General features: G+C 34.2%; 4 protein-coding genes across 4 annotated transcripts; 2 read left to right on the top strand and 2 right to left on the bottom strand.

The window, feature by feature from the left end:
* Window positions 1-256: 256 nt before the first annotated feature.
* On the bottom strand, window positions 257-1,382 carry LOC140814456 (3-isopropylmalate dehydratase large subunit, chloroplastic-like). Its single transcript, XM_073173455.1, has 4 exons — window positions 1,159-1,382; window positions 880-1,020; window positions 623-792; window positions 257-528 (listed from the first exon to the last, which is right to left on the bottom strand). The coding sequence occupies exons 1-3, from the start codon at window positions 1,204-1,206 to the stop codon at window positions 691-693; spliced, it is 291 nt and encodes a 96-aa protein (XP_073029556.1). The 5' UTR covers window positions 1,207-1,382; the 3' UTR covers window positions 257-528; window positions 623-690.
* A 3,736-nt stretch (window positions 1,383-5,118) lies between these two features.
* Window positions 5,119-6,488, top strand: LOC140814359 (uncharacterized). The gene is made up of 2 exons (XM_073173306.1): window positions 5,119-5,730; window positions 5,890-6,488. The coding sequence occupies exons 1-2, from the start codon at window positions 5,203-5,205 to the stop codon at window positions 6,358-6,360; spliced, it is 999 nt and encodes a 332-aa protein (XP_073029407.1). The 5' UTR covers window positions 5,119-5,202; the 3' UTR covers window positions 6,361-6,488.
* A 1,634-nt stretch (window positions 6,489-8,122) lies between these two features.
* Window positions 8,123-14,649, top strand: LOC140815659 (uncharacterized). The gene is made up of 5 exons (XM_073174733.1): window positions 8,123-8,252; window positions 12,297-13,526; window positions 13,639-13,711; window positions 13,762-13,994; window positions 14,161-14,649. Exons 1-5 carry the CDS (start codon window positions 8,154-8,156, stop codon window positions 14,455-14,457), a joined length of 1,932 nt encoding a protein of 643 aa, XP_073030834.1. The 5' UTR covers window positions 8,123-8,153; the 3' UTR covers window positions 14,458-14,649.
* Window positions 14,650-14,704: 55 nt separating this feature from the next.
* Window positions 14,705-15,169, bottom strand: LOC140815657 (zinc finger A20 and AN1 domain-containing stress-associated protein 10-like). The gene has a single exon (XM_073174732.1). It carries the CDS (start codon window positions 15,167-15,169, stop codon window positions 14,705-14,707), a length of 465 nt encoding a protein of 154 aa, XP_073030833.1.
* Window positions 15,170-17,700: the final 2,531 nt, after the last annotated feature.

Below are 17,700 nucleotides of genomic sequence, written 5' to 3'. Positions count from 1 at the left end.
GATCAGAATGTTAACAAGAATGTACGCCCAATGTCATATCCACCATAACAATTGACCAAACCCAGAGTTTTTCAGTGATACAATTAAAACTTGAAAAATAATGATACATAATATTCCTGTGACTATATGTTTTTTAGTATGATTAGACAATTGTATTTTGACGTATCAAATGTTTTGTCGCCTAAGTACATAGTCCTTCATGTCCACAATTCGAATAGGAACTTCTTCGTACTTTAATTCCTCGTTAAGTTCCCTACGATTAGGAGTTGTCCCGCTTCAAAGCAACAGGTGGAACAAGTAATACAAGTTTCGATTATTTCAATGTACACAACATAGGACTATTAGCACAAATTCATCTTGTGCCCAAATCTCTGGAAGTCGATTTCAAATATTATTTTCAGTTAGAAGATTATATAACTAATAAAAGGATATCTTCGCTGATACTGATTGTACTAAGCTAAGAAATGGACCAAACAAGTGGAAGTATCTTAAAATAGCCTCAAATTCCACAATCTTCAAGGTACATCACTGTGGGCAACAATGACGGCAGACAATCAAGACAAAGCTCTGAAAGATAAGAAAATATATTTAAGTCATAAAGTATGAGCTCACTACTAAATACCTTCGCATTTTCTCCAAACTCTTTCTTGAAAATCCCAATCGAACCAGGGCCACAAACATCATGAGTCATCAAACATCCACATTGACCCACACATTATCACCCGGGCTCAACTGCGTTTTCTCCGAAGCTCTTGCCAGTGTTTTCTCAGTCATTGTCATCCCAGTCTTGACCTGAAAAGATGCAAAACCCAGACTCAAAAACCAACAATTCAACAAGAATCGTCGAAATCTCAACTTTATCTCAAAAATTGCGATTACCGCGCCAGTGGTGGCGGGCTTGCGCTCCGACTGCTGCGGTGCCATCACAGATACAATTTTCTTTGAAGCCCTTTTTTTGGAAGATTGAGCAGAAAATGAAAACGAAGGCTGTGTACAGAAATACGAAATGCCCACATCTTTCTATGAAACACAGACAAACATGAGTGGCAAAATGGTTAAAACTCTTCAGCAGACTGGAAGAAAGCTGATAAAAAGATTGCATTTTTATGCAATTACCGATGAAAAAAATTATATGCACACATAGAATAAACACAGCACCTGATCTACGTGAAATGGGGACCGTGGTGTGATGGCAGAGGAAGCCATCTTCTTTATCGGATTTTTTTAGATTCGTTTGAACTGAAGAGGAGTGGGTAAGGTGGAATTCGGAAGGAAGAATACTACTCGTGTTTGCCTTCTATCATTTTTTTTTCATTATTTGTTCTGATCTTGTGCCAGTGGCGGCTACGCGCACATTGTCATAAGTCCCCATTAATGGAGCTTGGGTTGGCTACTTGGCGGTAGGGACGGCGACTTTCCCCTTGGTTTGGGGTTCCGTGGGGAAAAACCCGAAATGAGGATGGGGATCCTTGATTTTTTCGAGTTTGGGTTCGGGGATGGAGATTTTTTTAAATCCTCGATGTATTTTGGGACTGGATATGAGATTATTATCACCATTCCCGAAATCTCCGAACCCACCCTCGAAAATAATATCAATAATAAAATAAGAATATTATTAACATTAATAATATAATAATAATATTATTTTTTAAAATATTAATAATCTTATTATTATTATTGATATTGATATTAATATTAATATTATCTCTAATAATAATAGATGATAATAACGTTATATTAATATTAATATTATCTCTAATAATAATAGATGATAATAACTTTTGGTTTGAGAAAATCTCCGAATTCGTCATCGTCTTATCATATTAATATTTTTGAAACGGGGATGGGGACGGGGATGAGAAGTTGATCCTCGAAATTTCGGGTTTGGGGATTCCCCGAACCCGAAAAAGCGGGGATCGGGGCGAGAATGGGGCGGGGATGGAATTCGGGGATAGGGATGGTAATGGCAAACCCGTCCCCGCCCCGACCCATTGCCATCCTACTTGGCGGGCATCGGTGTTCAATTTTTGTTGGTGGTGCTTGACCTTTGGGCCGTTGGGCCAACCGAGGTCTGGTTGTGGATAAGGCCACCTCAAATTAAGGATGACAATTTCCTCCGAACTCGTTGGAAGATCCGATACCCGACCAGAATAGAAGAGGGTATGAAGGGATTTTTAGACCCGATTAAATAATTGAGTAATCGGGTATGGGGATTTTCGGGTTTGGGTATGGAGGCGGGTTTGATATAATCCGACCCACACCCGTCTCGAATACCCGTTTAAATTAAATATAATATATATATATATATATATATATATATATATATATAGTTATTATATTTATTTATATTAAAGATTCATCTTCTCAAATCAAAGTAAATCATACATATATAGTAATTATATTTATTTATATTAAAGATCAATCTTCTCAAATTCAAGTAAATCGATATTTTTTCTTTTATCTTCCCTTTCGCTTTCACTTTTACGTTTCAAGGTTTTACCGTCCTTTTATTTTTCATTCAATTTTTCATCTTCTCCGTTGGTAAGTTTATTCCATGTTTGACTTCAAAAATTGAAAAATATTTTATTTTTGTTGAATTGCGTAATTTTATTCAACTAGTATAAACTATTTTTAATATTTTATTATTTTTTCTATAAAGTTTATTTTGTAAATTTTTATCATTAATAGTTTTTGGTATTATTCATTTAAATAATTTTTTAAATATTCATGGAAACAATTTAAATTTGAAAAATTCAATTGTATATGATAATAGGGTATTTGAGTAGGGTATGAGTATCCGATAATTCGATAGGATATGAGGATGAGGATGAAATTCAATACCCGATGGGTATGGGGATATGTATGGTGATAAATTTAATAAATGGGTATAAAGATGGATGTATGAAATCCGACCTATACCCTATCCATGGTCATCCCTACCTCAAATACAGATTGATGTCGGGCTGCGACCGAGATTGAGCTTTGGTTGGCTGCTGTTTTCGGTCATGGTCATTATGATTTAAAATTAGTTGATTTATTTGGATGAAAAAAAATTATATTAAAAAAATATTTTCAAAAACATTTGTGATTGATTTCAAATATACTTGATATATTGTCATTTGAAATCCATAAATTATTTATTTTTTTCATATCAAATATATATTTTTGAATCAAATTCCTTCGTTCAAATACAACCTTAAAGTTGAATTATAATAGAAAATATTCGAACTAGACCTGACATGAAAATCAACACCATGTAATTTTCTTCTTTCGTGCCTAAACGATCCCCAATATCATTTAGAGTGTTAACTAGATTGACAGCCTCAAAACTGAGGAAAAAATCTGATAAAATATTTCGCATATAAAAGTCACATTTTTTAAAAGAGCAATTTTCACGTGCGACTAGTCAAGTTGATTCATATTTGTCATAAAAAATAGCATTTTTGACGTCCGATCGGGTCAAAGATTCGTCTGATAAAATTGACTCGTGAGACGATCTTATAATAGTTTTTGTGTTATAAAGGTACTGCACAAGGAATGAAGCAAGTTGTTTTCTTTGTAATAATAGCCAACGACGTGCACATGATGCGTACGTAAAATAATGGCTATTACATATATATATTCATGATCGTTAATAGATCAATTTGATTCAGTAAATTTTTTTCTATATTTTTAAATCATTATTTAGATAAAGATAATGCAATTATACTAAATATATGATTTGTAGATATAATATATGAATTTTTATAATGAATTAAATTTTATAATTATAAGTAAATTATATGAGACACATTTTTTTATAACAAATAATTTGTGCAGTAAAATCAACCACCAACCCTATGTATTGTATAGATACATGAACACAAAATGAAATCCCAACCTGTTTCCATCAAGTCAACTATTGCAGAAAGAAGTTGCATGGGCTTAGCTCAGTTGGTCAGCAACAGTAAATCTTGGAGCAATGACCAGAGATCGAGTCTCGCAAGCGGCAGTGTGGGAGTTAAATTCCCTCCAATGAGGGGAGCTCTTTGTGCGCGGCGTAGCATAAGATCTAACTATTGCTGGTTAGGCTGAATCACCATGATTTACCTACTCTCACATTCCTGTCGGGCCGGAAGGTGAAGGGCGTCTAAAGTGACCGATTTCACTTTTTGGAGCAACTATTGCAAAAAGAAAATTTAAATTTTATCACGGAGCTAGTCTAAATCTATTTTAACAAGTCAATGCCACTTGTTCCACCACTTCGCAAAATTTGTTGACAAGTCAATGCCACTTGGTGAATAAGGTAAATCAATGAACATAAAATTTAAATATTATAATTCAAATATTTCTTTTTATTTATAATTATTAGTTATTGAAAAAAATAGTCTAATCAATCAAACCAAACTTATTATAATTTATTCAATATTATTCCACTCTTCCTCAAATTTTGTAATAATTACAATATTTTTTGACGTGTAAACGGTGTAATAATTACAATATTGTTTATCCACACAATCTCAGTAATCCAAGTGAACCTACTCCTAAGGTTGTGTTTGATTAGAATATCAAAAATAATATTTTTTACGTGTCGAATCGATTCGGATAAGAGATTCGTTTCATAATCTCATATTAGTTTTTATCTATTACAAAAACTACTATGATTGTTTTTTTTTTTTTATCATGTTACTGTTTAAATTGGTTTTATAGAAGTAATTTTAATTATAAAAATATGAAGTATTATTTTACAGAATACTGAGTGCACTTGGACACAATTTGCTAAAAAATTATTTAAGTGGCATTTTTTTAAAAGAAAAAAAACAAATAAACCAATCAAAAGCTGGAAGCAAAAAAAAAATGTGGCTTTTATGTTTCTTTTTTCTCTTTAGTTTTTTTTTTCTAAAAGCTATTTTCATAATTCTGTCCTAGTCTAATTTTTATATAAGAGTTTTTATTAAAAATTATAAAATTTGAAAAAGAAAAAGAAATTATAGGTATTTTGAGATTTAGAAAACATATATTAGATCGAACTTTAATATATAATATAAGATAATCATTTATATTATATGGTGGACAAGTCGTGGCATGTGAGCCGTTGACCAGAAAGTTGACATATAAATCACAGCTAAACTAGAATTAGTAAATAACATATATAGCATCTCTGATTAGTTCCTGCTCGTTTTGTGCTCCAGAAAGCAAGAAATCTATAGAAAAGAGAGAGTTATGGCGGCGGGGATGAAAGAACTTGCGAGAGCCTACTACGATAGAACGAGTGAAGAAGAAAGAAGCTTGGTGAATCAAGGCTTTGCAAAAATAGACACGAGCCGGGATGGAAGACTAAGCCCCCTTGAGTTCAAAAGATTGTTCAATCCAGGCGAATCATACGAAACTTTCTTCAGATTATTCGACGTAAATGGAGACGGATCCCTGGATTTTGACGAGTATTTAGCTATCTACTACTTCTCCGTAAAGCTCGGCATGTTTCTGATTTGTAGTGCGTGCAGTTGCTTTCTACTGGGGCCATTCTTCTCGTGCTCGCTGTGCCTTGGAAAAGGCAACGATACATTTGACTTGTGCTGCGCTTGTTATAGAGGAGGACGAGTAGCCCACGAGCACTCCAAGGAGAATCTTCTGGATCATTACTCGTTGATCAAGCTGTTGATGAAACGAGCGACTGCCGATGCACAAAGGACGTCGTCTCCGGGGATGCAGACAGCCGATGCTGATGCAAAAAAATGCGAGGGGATTAAGGTACCGTGAAATTCGTCAAACTACCAGCTTAACACCTTCGTCTTTCTACACCGCAAATTTTGACCAAACCCATTTGTAATTTTATCATCAAAATCTGTTTTTAATGTTACTTGAACGATACAGTAAACATTGTATATTTGTTACCGATATTAAATGCAGAAAGAGATGGAAGAGCTTCGAGAGATTGCGACGGTCCAATATCAAGCAGGGTCTCCAGAAGATCAGGCACTGGCACATCAGTTCTTTCAATCTCTCGATACTAACGGAGATCGCAAGGTTGATCTTTCAGAATTCTTGGCATTCACAAGTCGCCAAGGCTACTCACGACTCGGCAATCCGAATTTCTTTAACTATCTTGACAAAAACGGTAATGGTACACTAGACTTCTGGGAGGTGTTGACAATGTATTACATTATCAAAAGTGCACGACCTTTCTGTGACTCGTGTGGCAACTTTATACCGGGGATGTTCTTTTCATGCGTCGAATGCTTCAATAAAGGCGAAAACACGTTCGACCTATGTCGCGACTGTTATAAATCCATGAAATGGAATCACAGTCACGGTGGTTCCCCTCGGTTTTTGGACAACTACACGTTGCTAATGGCTCGAAAGGTTTCGCCATCAGGCTAAATGGAGAAGTCGAAAATGTTGTATTAACCTCAAAATCACACTATCTTTGAATATGAATTATTTGGATTTGTAATTTTGATTGACATAGTTGTCGTTCATTGCTGCATTACACCAACTATTGATGTTAATTTTTAATTGACATTAAGATTATTTAAATAAAAATTATTAAAAAAATGCTATAATGCATTGAAATAAAGTTTGTCTTCGTCTCTTCTTTTCTTGGTGACTAATAGCAGACTTTTGATTCCACAACAGTCGACAAAAGTTTTACTCCACACAGTTTGTGATTTTGATACTCGTTTACATGATAACTTGAAAAGTTGTGCATTTTGTGATTGTGCATATATTTCCGCGGCGCATATTGCATGCCGTGCGCATATGACCACTATAATATTAAAATACAGAATACCATCAGAATCACATTAATACACAAGCCAATCGCAAAACCCAGTCCAAATATCACACAAAAGTTGGAACGAGAAACAATCTTACACACAAATACAACCAACAAAAGAGAAATTGCGACAGATTTTAAGAACCCATACCAGGAAGAGCTCGAGAAGAATGTGCTGAGGTATAAAAGAGATATACGAGTGAAGTTGTTAAGTGCAGAGTCAATGGCAAGTGAGAGAAGTGTGGACGGAGTTCTCATTCATCCTGTTGTTGCTCGTTGTCTCCAATTGTTATCATTCATTGCTGGACATCTACAGGGACGACGATTACCAAAATCAGAAAATACACCCGTATTACAAGCACAATCGTACAAACAAGCACACCCATGAACAAGCACACCCGTATTACATAAATAAGCACACCTGCAGGGACGACGATTGAGGATTTGGCGATGAACGATGGGAAAAAGAGAAGAAGATTGAATCTGCAGGAACGACGGGGAAAATAGAGGAAGATGAGGGTTTTGATCAGAAAAAAAAGAGAGGCGCGATTATTTGGGGATTTGGCGCATTCTCAATTGTAAAGTAGTAATTTTATTGCTAATACTCACAGCATGCATTGTGCACGGTAAATATTATTGTTTACAGCGTACTAAATGCACGCCGTTGAAACAAAAGGCTTTAACAGTACATTTTCCGGTATGTCGTTGATAAAATATATTTACAGCGTTTTTTCTGCACGTCGTGATTAATGTAAGGTGCAACCACATTAAAAAGCACGCCTTTAAAAATTATATTAACGGCGTGCTTTTAATGCACGCCGTTAATGTCGTGCCGCCAAAAAACAGTTTTCTTCTAGTGACACTTCATACCTTTTACAATCTCGCTTTAAACTTCTTAATGGTGGAATATTTTATACTCCACAAATCCAAAAATCTATGTGAACAAATTTTCTTAAGAACACACATGATTCAAAGTGAAAAAGAAACCCATTTTAAGAAAACTATACATCCACTATGTGAGTGTCATTTCACTTGTGAAAATAGAGATAGTACCGTTGGTGGACAATATATCAAAATTGATGTTTTAAACTCGTAATCTAAAACGTTAGGGTGAGAAAGAGTTAAATGTGTAGATGTGTAATAATAGAAAGTAACCGAGAGTTATCGGCGTGGTTCGCGAGTCCCACATCGAATCCATCGGAAATCATTTATGAACTTTGGTAGTATATAATGCTGTCTATTTTGAGAAATAACATGCATGACTAAAACAATATAGCTAGCCACCCCTATTGTAATCCAAGTATATATGCATAAACTTTATTCATTTTTTGCCTTTTGCTTTCAATGATTTTCATCGCTTTTGACATTGTTTTTTCTATTCCAAATGATTTAACAGAGGATGAATTGTGAGTCGACTGGTTCAAAGATGAAATCAAAGATGATGAACAGACCAGGCTTCTTCCATTTCTTCACAGCTGAAACTAGCTTGCCTCAGATGGTACGTGGTCTGATTAATTTCTTTCTGTTTCCCAGCCCACGCCTTCTCGTTTTTCTTTATTTGATTTCATTTCTCAATTTATGTTTCTTTTTTTTTTGTACCTAAGTTTATCTAATCTATAAACTTCTTCAAGTAACTTGAAATCTTAAAAATTGCATTTACTTTCACTCGATTCATTTTATGCATTAAAATTTTCAAAGTATTTGCATATACGATGAGAGTTGATTTTTTTAGAAAATTGCAATTTTGGTCGTGAATATTTGTCATTTTGGGATTTTGATCGTCAATATTATCAAATTCATTTTTAAACTTTATATGTGAGTTTTTTAAGTTTTTTTTATCGACATGATAAATTTTCAAAGTATTTGCATATACGATGAGAGTTAAATTTTTTAGAAAATTGCAATTTTGATCGTGAATATTTGTCATTTTGTGATTTTGATCGTCAATATTGTCAAATTCATTTTTAAACTTTATATGTGAGTTTTTTAATTTTTTTTTATCGACATGATATTGTTATGGTGTTGCCCTAACGTTGATGTGTGAAAGATGCAAACATATAAAATTTAAACTGTAATTGTCCCCCCCTTTTTTTTTAATCTAGTTTGAATGAAATAGAAAGCAAAGTCTATAAAATTATTCAAAAGTTGTAGTTGACTATCATACTCAATCTTACATTTGTAATTCGTATTGATTACATGTAGATTTTCTTATATTTCTTGTTATTACATCTTTTCGCTAAATTAGTAAAAATATATTGATATTTTAATTAATTGCAAAATTTCTTCCGAATTTGAAATGTGTTCGTGTGTGTGCAAAATATAGAAATTAAAGTAAAATATTTATAAACGTTGAATTAATTTTTAGTCAAAAATTTCTACAAATCTAAGATTTAAAACTTCTCCTATTTGGATCAATACTAGGCCAAAAGCAATAACCATTAGCCAATGTATAACATACTTTTTTTTTTTTATAATTGTGGCGGTGCGAAGTATACCTATTTCGATGTATTTGGATTGGATAGTTAGGCTCATGAGTCTGGGGAGGTGCATATCAATCTGTCGGTACTGTCTCGTATCCCTTAGAGAACAGTCTTACCTTTTCTCTGCATTCGCCTATGTTCCAAGTAGACACAATATTGCCCGTTAAAATCTAATGTCACTCTTTTATGGTCCACCTAGCCAACCAGATCAAGCAGCACGACGTCAACTGTTTGACGCACGAACTTCATAAGAGGTCCACCCATCTAAGTATTACTCTCATTCATGTACGTTTAACACAACATTTTGCCCAAGAAGTATGTAAATATGTTTATTGAGAAACTTTAACATATGACCTCGATTTGATATCAATAGTTAGGACCAAGAGCTTACCACTAGTGTCACGCCTCGAAACTCGGGATTGACACCAGCGTTGTTTAACAATCACACAATCGAAACAACAAGCCTTTCATAGCACAGTATAAACCGAACCAGTTTATATATATATATATATATATATATATATCATAATTTCTACGAAATAAACATTGTCTTTACAATAACGAAATCCAACGAAATAGTAAATAAGGCAGAAGCGTATTATAATTCTTTAAATCAGAAAATTCGAAATAAAGCCTATTAATAATCTGGCAAATCACCAACCCCAAAATTGTTCCGACTCTTCGTCCTCAACCTGCTCTTCGGACTTATCTGGGAGGGGAGAGTAAGGGAGATGAGTATTTTGGGAATACTCAGTAAATGGGGGATATTGAACACAACATAACAATTTTATAACATTTTCGAAACATATCATAAACGTACATCATGCTTTTCATAATCGTAACGTAAATTCCATAACGTAATAACACTGCGATTTTTCACCTTTAACGATTTACTAACGTCAGTCCCTGTTTTGATCGTCTAAGGGGGCGAGGCCATAAAACGGTTCTATCCCACCGTTGAGGGCCATATGTTGGAATTCCACCCATTTTCAGGGAATCCTCACAGTGTCAAACATAACATATCAAAATTTCGTAAAAACATATAGACAGGAGACGGAGCTCGACCGAATCTTAAAAAAACGGAACATGTAAAAACCAAAATTTTCATACACATAAAACCGAAAGTTCAAGCATTTAAAACAGCCCACTTACCGTATAATTGATGCTAAAGACGTGGATGCTCGGCTCGGAAATAGGGTCGTTTCTCGTTCTTCACTCGGGCGGCACTTCAGCTCGATTTCTGGCCTAACCTCGGGACGATTTTTGTGCAGTATTTCGGCTAGGGAGGAGCTGCTGGAATTCGAACTTTCAGCAAGGATTTTCGAGTTTGAGGTGTAGCAATTGCTAGGGATTGGTGAACTATTTATAGGGGAAGAGAATAAGGCTAATAAGGGAGCTCAAATCATGCCCAAATTCGTACCAAATCTCCCCAAGTTTGACTCCAACCATCTCTTTTCATGGCTACCAATTTGCTTCTAAATTCAGCTCCTAAATTCCTAATTAAATACCCTTGATTGGCTCGAAAATTGGGTGCAATGGGAGGGGAAGATTTGCTTCATGCTTATATCTTAAGTTGCATATAATTCCACAATTAAGCACCATCATAATTAAGGCAAAAAGCTAGTGGAATTTCGAATTTTGCAAGGTCCATGTAATCATCCTTCTAAGCCTTGCATGATATCTCCCAAATCTTGCAATATTTCCTACCTAAATTTCAAAAATATGCTTGTACAATTGCATGAATTAATATCTTGACCATACGGATTTCCCAAAAACATTTTCCAATATATATATATATATATATATATATATATATATATATATATATATATATATATATATATATATATATATATATATATATATCTTATTCTAATACAATAAACAAACTCCTATGCTATTAAATTTCCTTACAATTGTTTAATTAAATGAGTGAAAAGTCCGGTTCTCACAACTAGACCAAAGTTATAGTTGTTAGCCAAAGTACAACTTTATTTCTTTAATACTTGTGGCAGCATAGAATGCACCTACTTGAGTGTTAATGGGTCGGGCTGTTAGGCCCATAAGTTCGGGGAGACTCATGTCTATCTGCTGATACTGTCTCATATCGCTTAGAGACCAGTCTTGCAAATTTTCCTACCGCCGACCTTATCTCAAGCAGAGACATTATTACCTGCTAAAATCTGACGTTAGTCTTTTACGGTCCACCTACTCAAACAGATCATGCAGCGCAATGTCATCAACTTGGTACACAAAAACTTTTAAGGATGTCACTCATTCTAGTACTACTCTCACTTATGTACATTTGACTCAACAACCCTAGTAAATAATTGGGCAATAATAATAATAGTCCCGCATATTAATTATACGTGAAGTTGGTTAATACGTGGATGAATTCTTCTAAGATTTATAGAACAATATATATTTAATTGCTATGAATCATTGGATTGTGAAAATAATTTTGTTAACCGACCAAATTATGAACCGCGAATATACACGAGACTTAAAATATACATTTTGTATGACCTGGATTGTCTTATCATATGGGGGAATTATGAATTTATCAAAATTATAAAAATGGCATTTTATTAAAAATTAAAAGGGCGCGCGGCCCAGATGATGATGGTGATAATAATAATAATAGTTTTTTAATAATAACTAAACACTTAATTAACTACAACTCGATCAAAATCCTAAAAGAAAAAGTAAGTTGAGGAATATAAAGATAATGGAAATTGTCTGTGCGTCTAATGTCAAATTAATAATCCAATGAAAAATGAATAAAATTGTTAAAAAAACATATACAACAAAAAAAAATTGGAAGTTTCCCGAAACATCAAACCAAGAAAATTGCATATACAATCCGCAGTCTTTTTAATGTCTTAATTACTTGCAAGTTGCATGCATGCACCCCACGCACAGCTGGCTTAAATCTGACTGGTACTGTGGTCGCATTAATCTATTGTTCAATATAGTTAATGTATCTGATCTTTGGTGAAAATGTAATTAATATCGAAGAACATCTTTGATCTGATTGACTACCTTTTTATGTTTTATTATAGCTAATTCCGATGCCCTTTATAAAGTGCATCGGAAGAGTTCTGCCAAAGAGAGTATTCTTGAGAGATCGCTACTACAACTTGTGGTGTGTGAAGGTGGGAAAAGTTGGGGAAGACTGGTATTTTCAAAATGGATGGCGGAGGTTTGTTAGGGACAATGCTTTGAAATCTTGTGACTTTATCGTGTTCGATTACTTTGAGAAGGATATGTTTGATTTCAAAGTACTCGGCACGGATCAGTGTGAAACAGTTGGATCTGGGGGGTTAGTGTACTACGATACTGATGGGACCGACGAGGATCTCGACGATCTCGACGATGCGACAGATTATGAGGAAGAAGAGGATGACGAGGAAGAATGGGATTTTGGTGGTGATGATGATGATCATTGTTGCGAGGATGAATATAACTTGTCCATGAAACAAAAAATTTCGACCAAGGGAGATGATGATAAACGGATTGATGATAGGTTGTTTGTGAAGCAAGAACATAAATCCGAACCAGATGATGATGCTCGTGGCGGGATGTATAAAGTGCGTGTGAAAAAAGAACCCAAGCGTGAGCGAGATGAACCTAAGCGTGAGCGAGATGATGGTTGTGAAGTGTGTGTGAAAAAAAAAATTAAGCATAAGCGAGATGATGGTTGTGACGATCAGGATCTTGATGATTACGCTGATGCTGTCGAGAATCATGATAACGACAATGATGTGTGCGTGAAAAAAGAACCTAAGCATAAGGGAGATGATGGTTGTGAAGCGGGTCTTGATGATGCTGAGAATCATGATAACGACTGCGATGTGTGTGTGAAAAAAGAACCTCAGCACGAGGGAGATGATGGTTGTGACGCGGGTCTTCATGATGCGCAGAATCATTATAACAACTATGATGTGCGTGTGAAAAAAGAACCTCAGCATGAGGGAGGCGATGGTTGTGACAAAGTTCTTGATGATTACAGTACTGATGTTCGTGATGATACTGAGAATCATGAGAACGTGAACATCAGTCGCTCACCTCGAATATTAGGAGACGCTGATACTGAGAAAGATGACAATGCCTTTATTGACAAAGAACCTCCTTCCGAAGAAGATGCTGATGCTGATCCTGATGCCAATGCCGATGATGATGCCGATGATGACGAGGAGGAAATTGAGGATGCTGACCACACGCTGAGTGAAGAAAACGAGCATGAACAATATGCACCGAATCAGGCCAATAAAGGCAAGTTCCACTTTCTTGTTTTCTTCTAATCAATCAGTAAAGTCCCTACTAAGCTACTCCAGTTTGATGCATATGTAGAACTAATTATATGTTTATTTTTAAAAACATTATGTTTAGCGGCATATATAGTTAACTAGCATGCAGCGCTTGCACGCACAAATAAGTTTCTTTCAAAATAACGATTTAACCGATGAGATCTTCAGTAATTGACTTGAGATTTTTTGTGACTACTCCTCACGCATGCTAAAAAAGCTCAGTCTGATCCATATGGTACAAACACACGGAGAGATCTTATTAAGGTATTGTATCGTTTAACTCTTTTATATGTTTTATTTGTAGCTAAAAAGCCAGGAGGTCCGACTAGAAAACGGGCAAGCGTGTTTCCTAGATACTATGGCATGCACATTTTTGAATCTGGACTGGTTCCCAAGCCTAGAAACCCGTATTTCATCACTCATGTTGCCCCAAGAAGAAAGGGTGATTTGGTAAGTCATATACTGGAGATCATTCATTTATACATGTAAACAAAGTGCGTAATCTCCAATCTCCATAGTCTAGCAAGCTAAAATAGTCTCTATGTAGAGTCTCGTCCGCAAGCGCCACCTCTTAAAACTAGTTTTGACGATGTATAATTTTTTTTTATCGTAACAGTTCATCCCCACAGAATTGATCAAAGATCACCACCTCGAATTGCCGAAGCCAGAGATGATGCTTGTTGATCAACACGGGAGGACGTTTCGAGGAAAGTACAAGAAATGGAAAGACGGGCGGATACTATACAGCAAAGGATGGAGAACACTCTGGAAAGTGAACGGCGTTTCACTAGATGATTTCTGCCTATGCGAGTTCAAGCGAGGGGAAAATTATGGGCTCTACCTAAAGGTCACTATCATTTATGTCAATGGGGGGCCACCCATTTGTATGGCGAACGACGGCGATCAAGTATAAAATTTTATGTGAATTTCAACATATTGGAACTTCTTTTGGCATGTCAAGATTTTGCTATGTAAAACTATATATCATGGATAAATTAACATAGGCAAAGTTTATAATGAACGAGTTTTGAAAACCCCTTATATGTACTTATATAGATCGATGAAAGAGTTACAGCCAAGATTTAGTTATGTAAAACAGATTAAATTTTTTACCATAAACCCAAAAACAAAAAAAAAAAAATCTGTGAACGTTAATCAAACTAAGACCTGTCCCTAATCTTGTCTCCCCTGCAAAGTGGATTTTCTTTCTCTAGCGCAACCCTTCCCGCAGTCTTGTAATCAAAGCTGCATGCATGTGATTCTGGGTACCTATGACTCCCGCAGAAAGTGAGTCCACATCGGCATCGGAATCCCAATAATCCAACTTTCTTGTTGCAGCATCCGCACTTCAATTTCTTGGTACCAATCGTGCAAGAATTCATGCCATCAGTCACATTAACCAGATCTCTAGATGAGACTTGATTGATCTCACGAGGTTCAGATTCGGATACTGCTGGTTGTTGGCAGATATCAGTTTCTGACTTGGCAATCTGACGCTTCAAATAGTCTCCGTAACACTTGGAACAAAACCCTCGATTCGCCTCCGACCCAAAGAAACCACAGCCGCCGCTGCAAAACCGGCCGTGGGTTTCTCGCTGGTTATAGTGGTCTGTAGAAGAATCCATTCTCGTGGTTGAGAGATGACGATTTTGTTTCTTTTCTTGATATCTACTTCTCGTTTGTATATTCTCTCTGGATTTGGTTCTGGTGAATTTGTAACGTATACGGTGATGAGGGGTTTGATGCTTATATATATAGATAGATAGTGAATTATCATGAATCCTAGTTGGTCTTGTTCTTACCTATTATTATGATGATTTTGTTAAGAATGGAAAGAAGATCTTTTGGATAAAATATTTGTATATCATATTCCTATCAGATGGAATTTGCTACCATATGTAAAGTAAGATTACAAATAAACTTGATTTTATTGTTTCATGATTGGTTCTTGGTTTGGTCCATCTCTCACTTACCATACAACATATATACACATAAAAAATACATAAAATAATGCGATTTCAATAATAAAGATCACGATAATTTCAATATAAATTCAAATTTAAATTAAAAAAGGAAAAAAAATACAGAGTAAATCAATACTAAAAAATAAAGATGCCCCATTTCTCCGATCACTGCAAGAAAAAACCAAAACAACAACGCATATACGACAACGGTTTTAGTAACAACCGTTGTCGTATGCTTTTTAACAACGGTTTTAGTGAAAATCGTTGTCGTATGTTCGTTTTTAGTGAAAATCGTTGTCGTAAGTGCGTTTTTTAAGCAACAAAAGAACCGCTGTCTTTTTCTGGTAAAAGAAAATTGTTTTTAGGATCAATGACAACGGTTCTATAAAACTGTTATCTTTGAGCGTTTTTTAGGATCAAATCAACGATTTTCACTAAAACCAATGGCAAGCAAGATCAGCGAAAGCACCAAGTAGTTTTCAGATTCCAAATGAATATTTATATATTATGAGAATTAAGGGTGAGTAACTCGATTCGAGTTTGAACTCTGATAGTTGATTTTTTTTTAAGTCGAGTTCAAGTAGGATGCTACTCGAGCTCGACTCGCTCTATTGTACTTCTACTAATATTGGCTGTATGTGCCCCCACCTTGTAGACTCCAACCATACTTGTACAAAAAGATGGTGCAACTCAACTTAATCAAATGATGCCCTTTTATTCAAAATGTACACTATTAGATCAACGTCCACTCTCCCATTTATTCAAAATGTACACTATTTGATATGTATAGCTCCATAGTTGTGAACGTTGCTCTCAATTAGGCGATCTTAATTAGAGGTCGGAAAAATACCGAAATATCGAAATATACCGAAAAATCATATCGAAAAAATACCGAAATTACCGAAAAATTGATATACCGAAAATTTCGATACGGTATGATACCGTACGGATACGGAATTATTTTTTTTTCGGTTATACCAAAATACCAAAAATAATTTTTTACTATTATTTTTTTAAAAATTTAAGTTCGATATACCGAAAAAATGTCAGTATATCGAAAATGTTTTCGGTATACCGACAAAATTTTCGGTATCGATACGGTATCCAGTATGAACTTTTTTCATATCGAAAATTTGGTATACCGAATTTTCGATATCGATATGGAAAAATTTCATACCGATATTTACGGTACGGTATACCGTACCGTACCCACCCCTAATCTTAATTTAGTGTTTAATGCTATCAGCAAAGATTTAGAACCATTCCTATCAGATGGAATTTGTTACCTTTTTTTTTACATAAAACAATAATTTTAATGAGTTGAATAGATTTAAGATATGTCTCATAGATTGACTCATGAGATGGTCTCATAAGATTTTTTGTGAATTAATTTTAATATTTTCTTATGTTTGATAAAAAAAATTGTATAAAAGAGATTGTATGTTTATATCAATATTTTGAAAAATTATTTGAAGACATATCGAATATTCTAGAGTAAAGAAAGATATATAAAGTGTATGTTTAAAAAATTGAAGTTAAATAACGATATCTTAAATGTTTTTATTGATCGTATTATTTCTTTTAATTTCGATTATGATTTTGAGTTTTGGGTTAGTTTTATATATTTAGTTCTTTATACTTTCTAAAATATTAACTAAACTATAATTTTTTTATATAAAATTATACTTTTAAACTTTTAGTAAAAAATAGTATCGTAAATTTTTATATATTAACTGTCTATACATCGATATCATTGTTATTATTACTTAAGTAAAACTTTAGTATAAATATTATTCTAAAATATTCGAAAAATAATTAAAAAATCTAATCTAAATTTTCATCCAATAATTTTTTTTATTTTTTAAAAAGCATTTATTTACTATTTAAAATTTTAATATACAAATAATATATGATTTTCTAATATATATTTTTATTCTTTTTATTAGTAAAAAAATCTATTAAATCAATATATCGAATCTCATAGTACATAATTCAATTTGACGATAAAATTGTTATCTATACTTAATATGATCTCAAATTGTATAATTGTTTTTATATAATAATTAAATATATTCATTATATCAATAATTTTAAGTAATTATTTAAACGCTCGTATTTACAAATTTTAATACTTCGTATGTCGCACGAGTGAGTTACTAGTACAATATACCCATCGCATACGTCTCCGATCG

The sequence above is a fragment of the Primulina eburnea genome, chromosome 15 (assembly GCF_022965805.1).
Source record: "Primulina eburnea isolate SZY01 chromosome 15, ASM2296580v1, whole genome shotgun sequence".
Lineage (NCBI taxonomy): Eukaryota > Viridiplantae > Streptophyta > Magnoliopsida > Lamiales > Gesneriaceae > Primulina > Primulina eburnea.
This window is presented reverse-complemented; position numbering and strand designations above follow the sequence as displayed.

Bases quoted from the DNA above. Each gene is read 5' to 3' on its own strand.
- LOC140815657 (XM_073174732.1), bottom strand. From the start codon at position 15,169: ATGGATTCTTCTACAGACCACTATAACCAGCGAGAAACCCACGGCCGG.
- LOC140814359 (XM_073173306.1), top strand. From the start codon at position 5,203: ATGGCGGCGGGGATGAAAGAACTTGCGAGAGCCTACTACGATAGAACG. The intron at 5,731-5,889 runs GTACCGTGAAAT...TATTAAATGCAG, and splicing joins AAAAATGCGAGGGGATTAAG to AAAGAGATGGAAGAGCTTCG.
- LOC140814456 (XM_073173455.1), bottom strand. From the start codon at position 1,206: ATGGCTTCCTCTGCCATCACACCACGGTCCCCATTTCACGTAGATCAG. The intron at 1,021-1,158 runs GTGCTGTGTTTA...TGTGTTTCATAG, and splicing joins CCCCATTTCACGTAGATCAG to AAAGATGTGGGCATTTCGTA. The intron at 793-879 runs GTAATCGCAATT...GCATCTTTTCAG, and splicing joins AGCCCGCCACCACTGGCGCG to GTCAAGACTGGGATGACAAT.
- LOC140815659 (XM_073174733.1), top strand. From the start codon at position 8,154: ATGAATTGTGAGTCGACTGGTTCAAAGATGAAATCAAAGATGATGAAC. The intron at 8,253-12,296 runs GTACGTGGTCTG...GTTTTATTATAG, and splicing joins AAACTAGCTTGCCTCAGATG to CTAATTCCGATGCCCTTTAT. The intron at 13,995-14,160 runs GTAAGTCATATA...TTATCGTAACAG, and splicing joins CAAGAAGAAAGGGTGATTTG to TTCATCCCCACAGAATTGAT.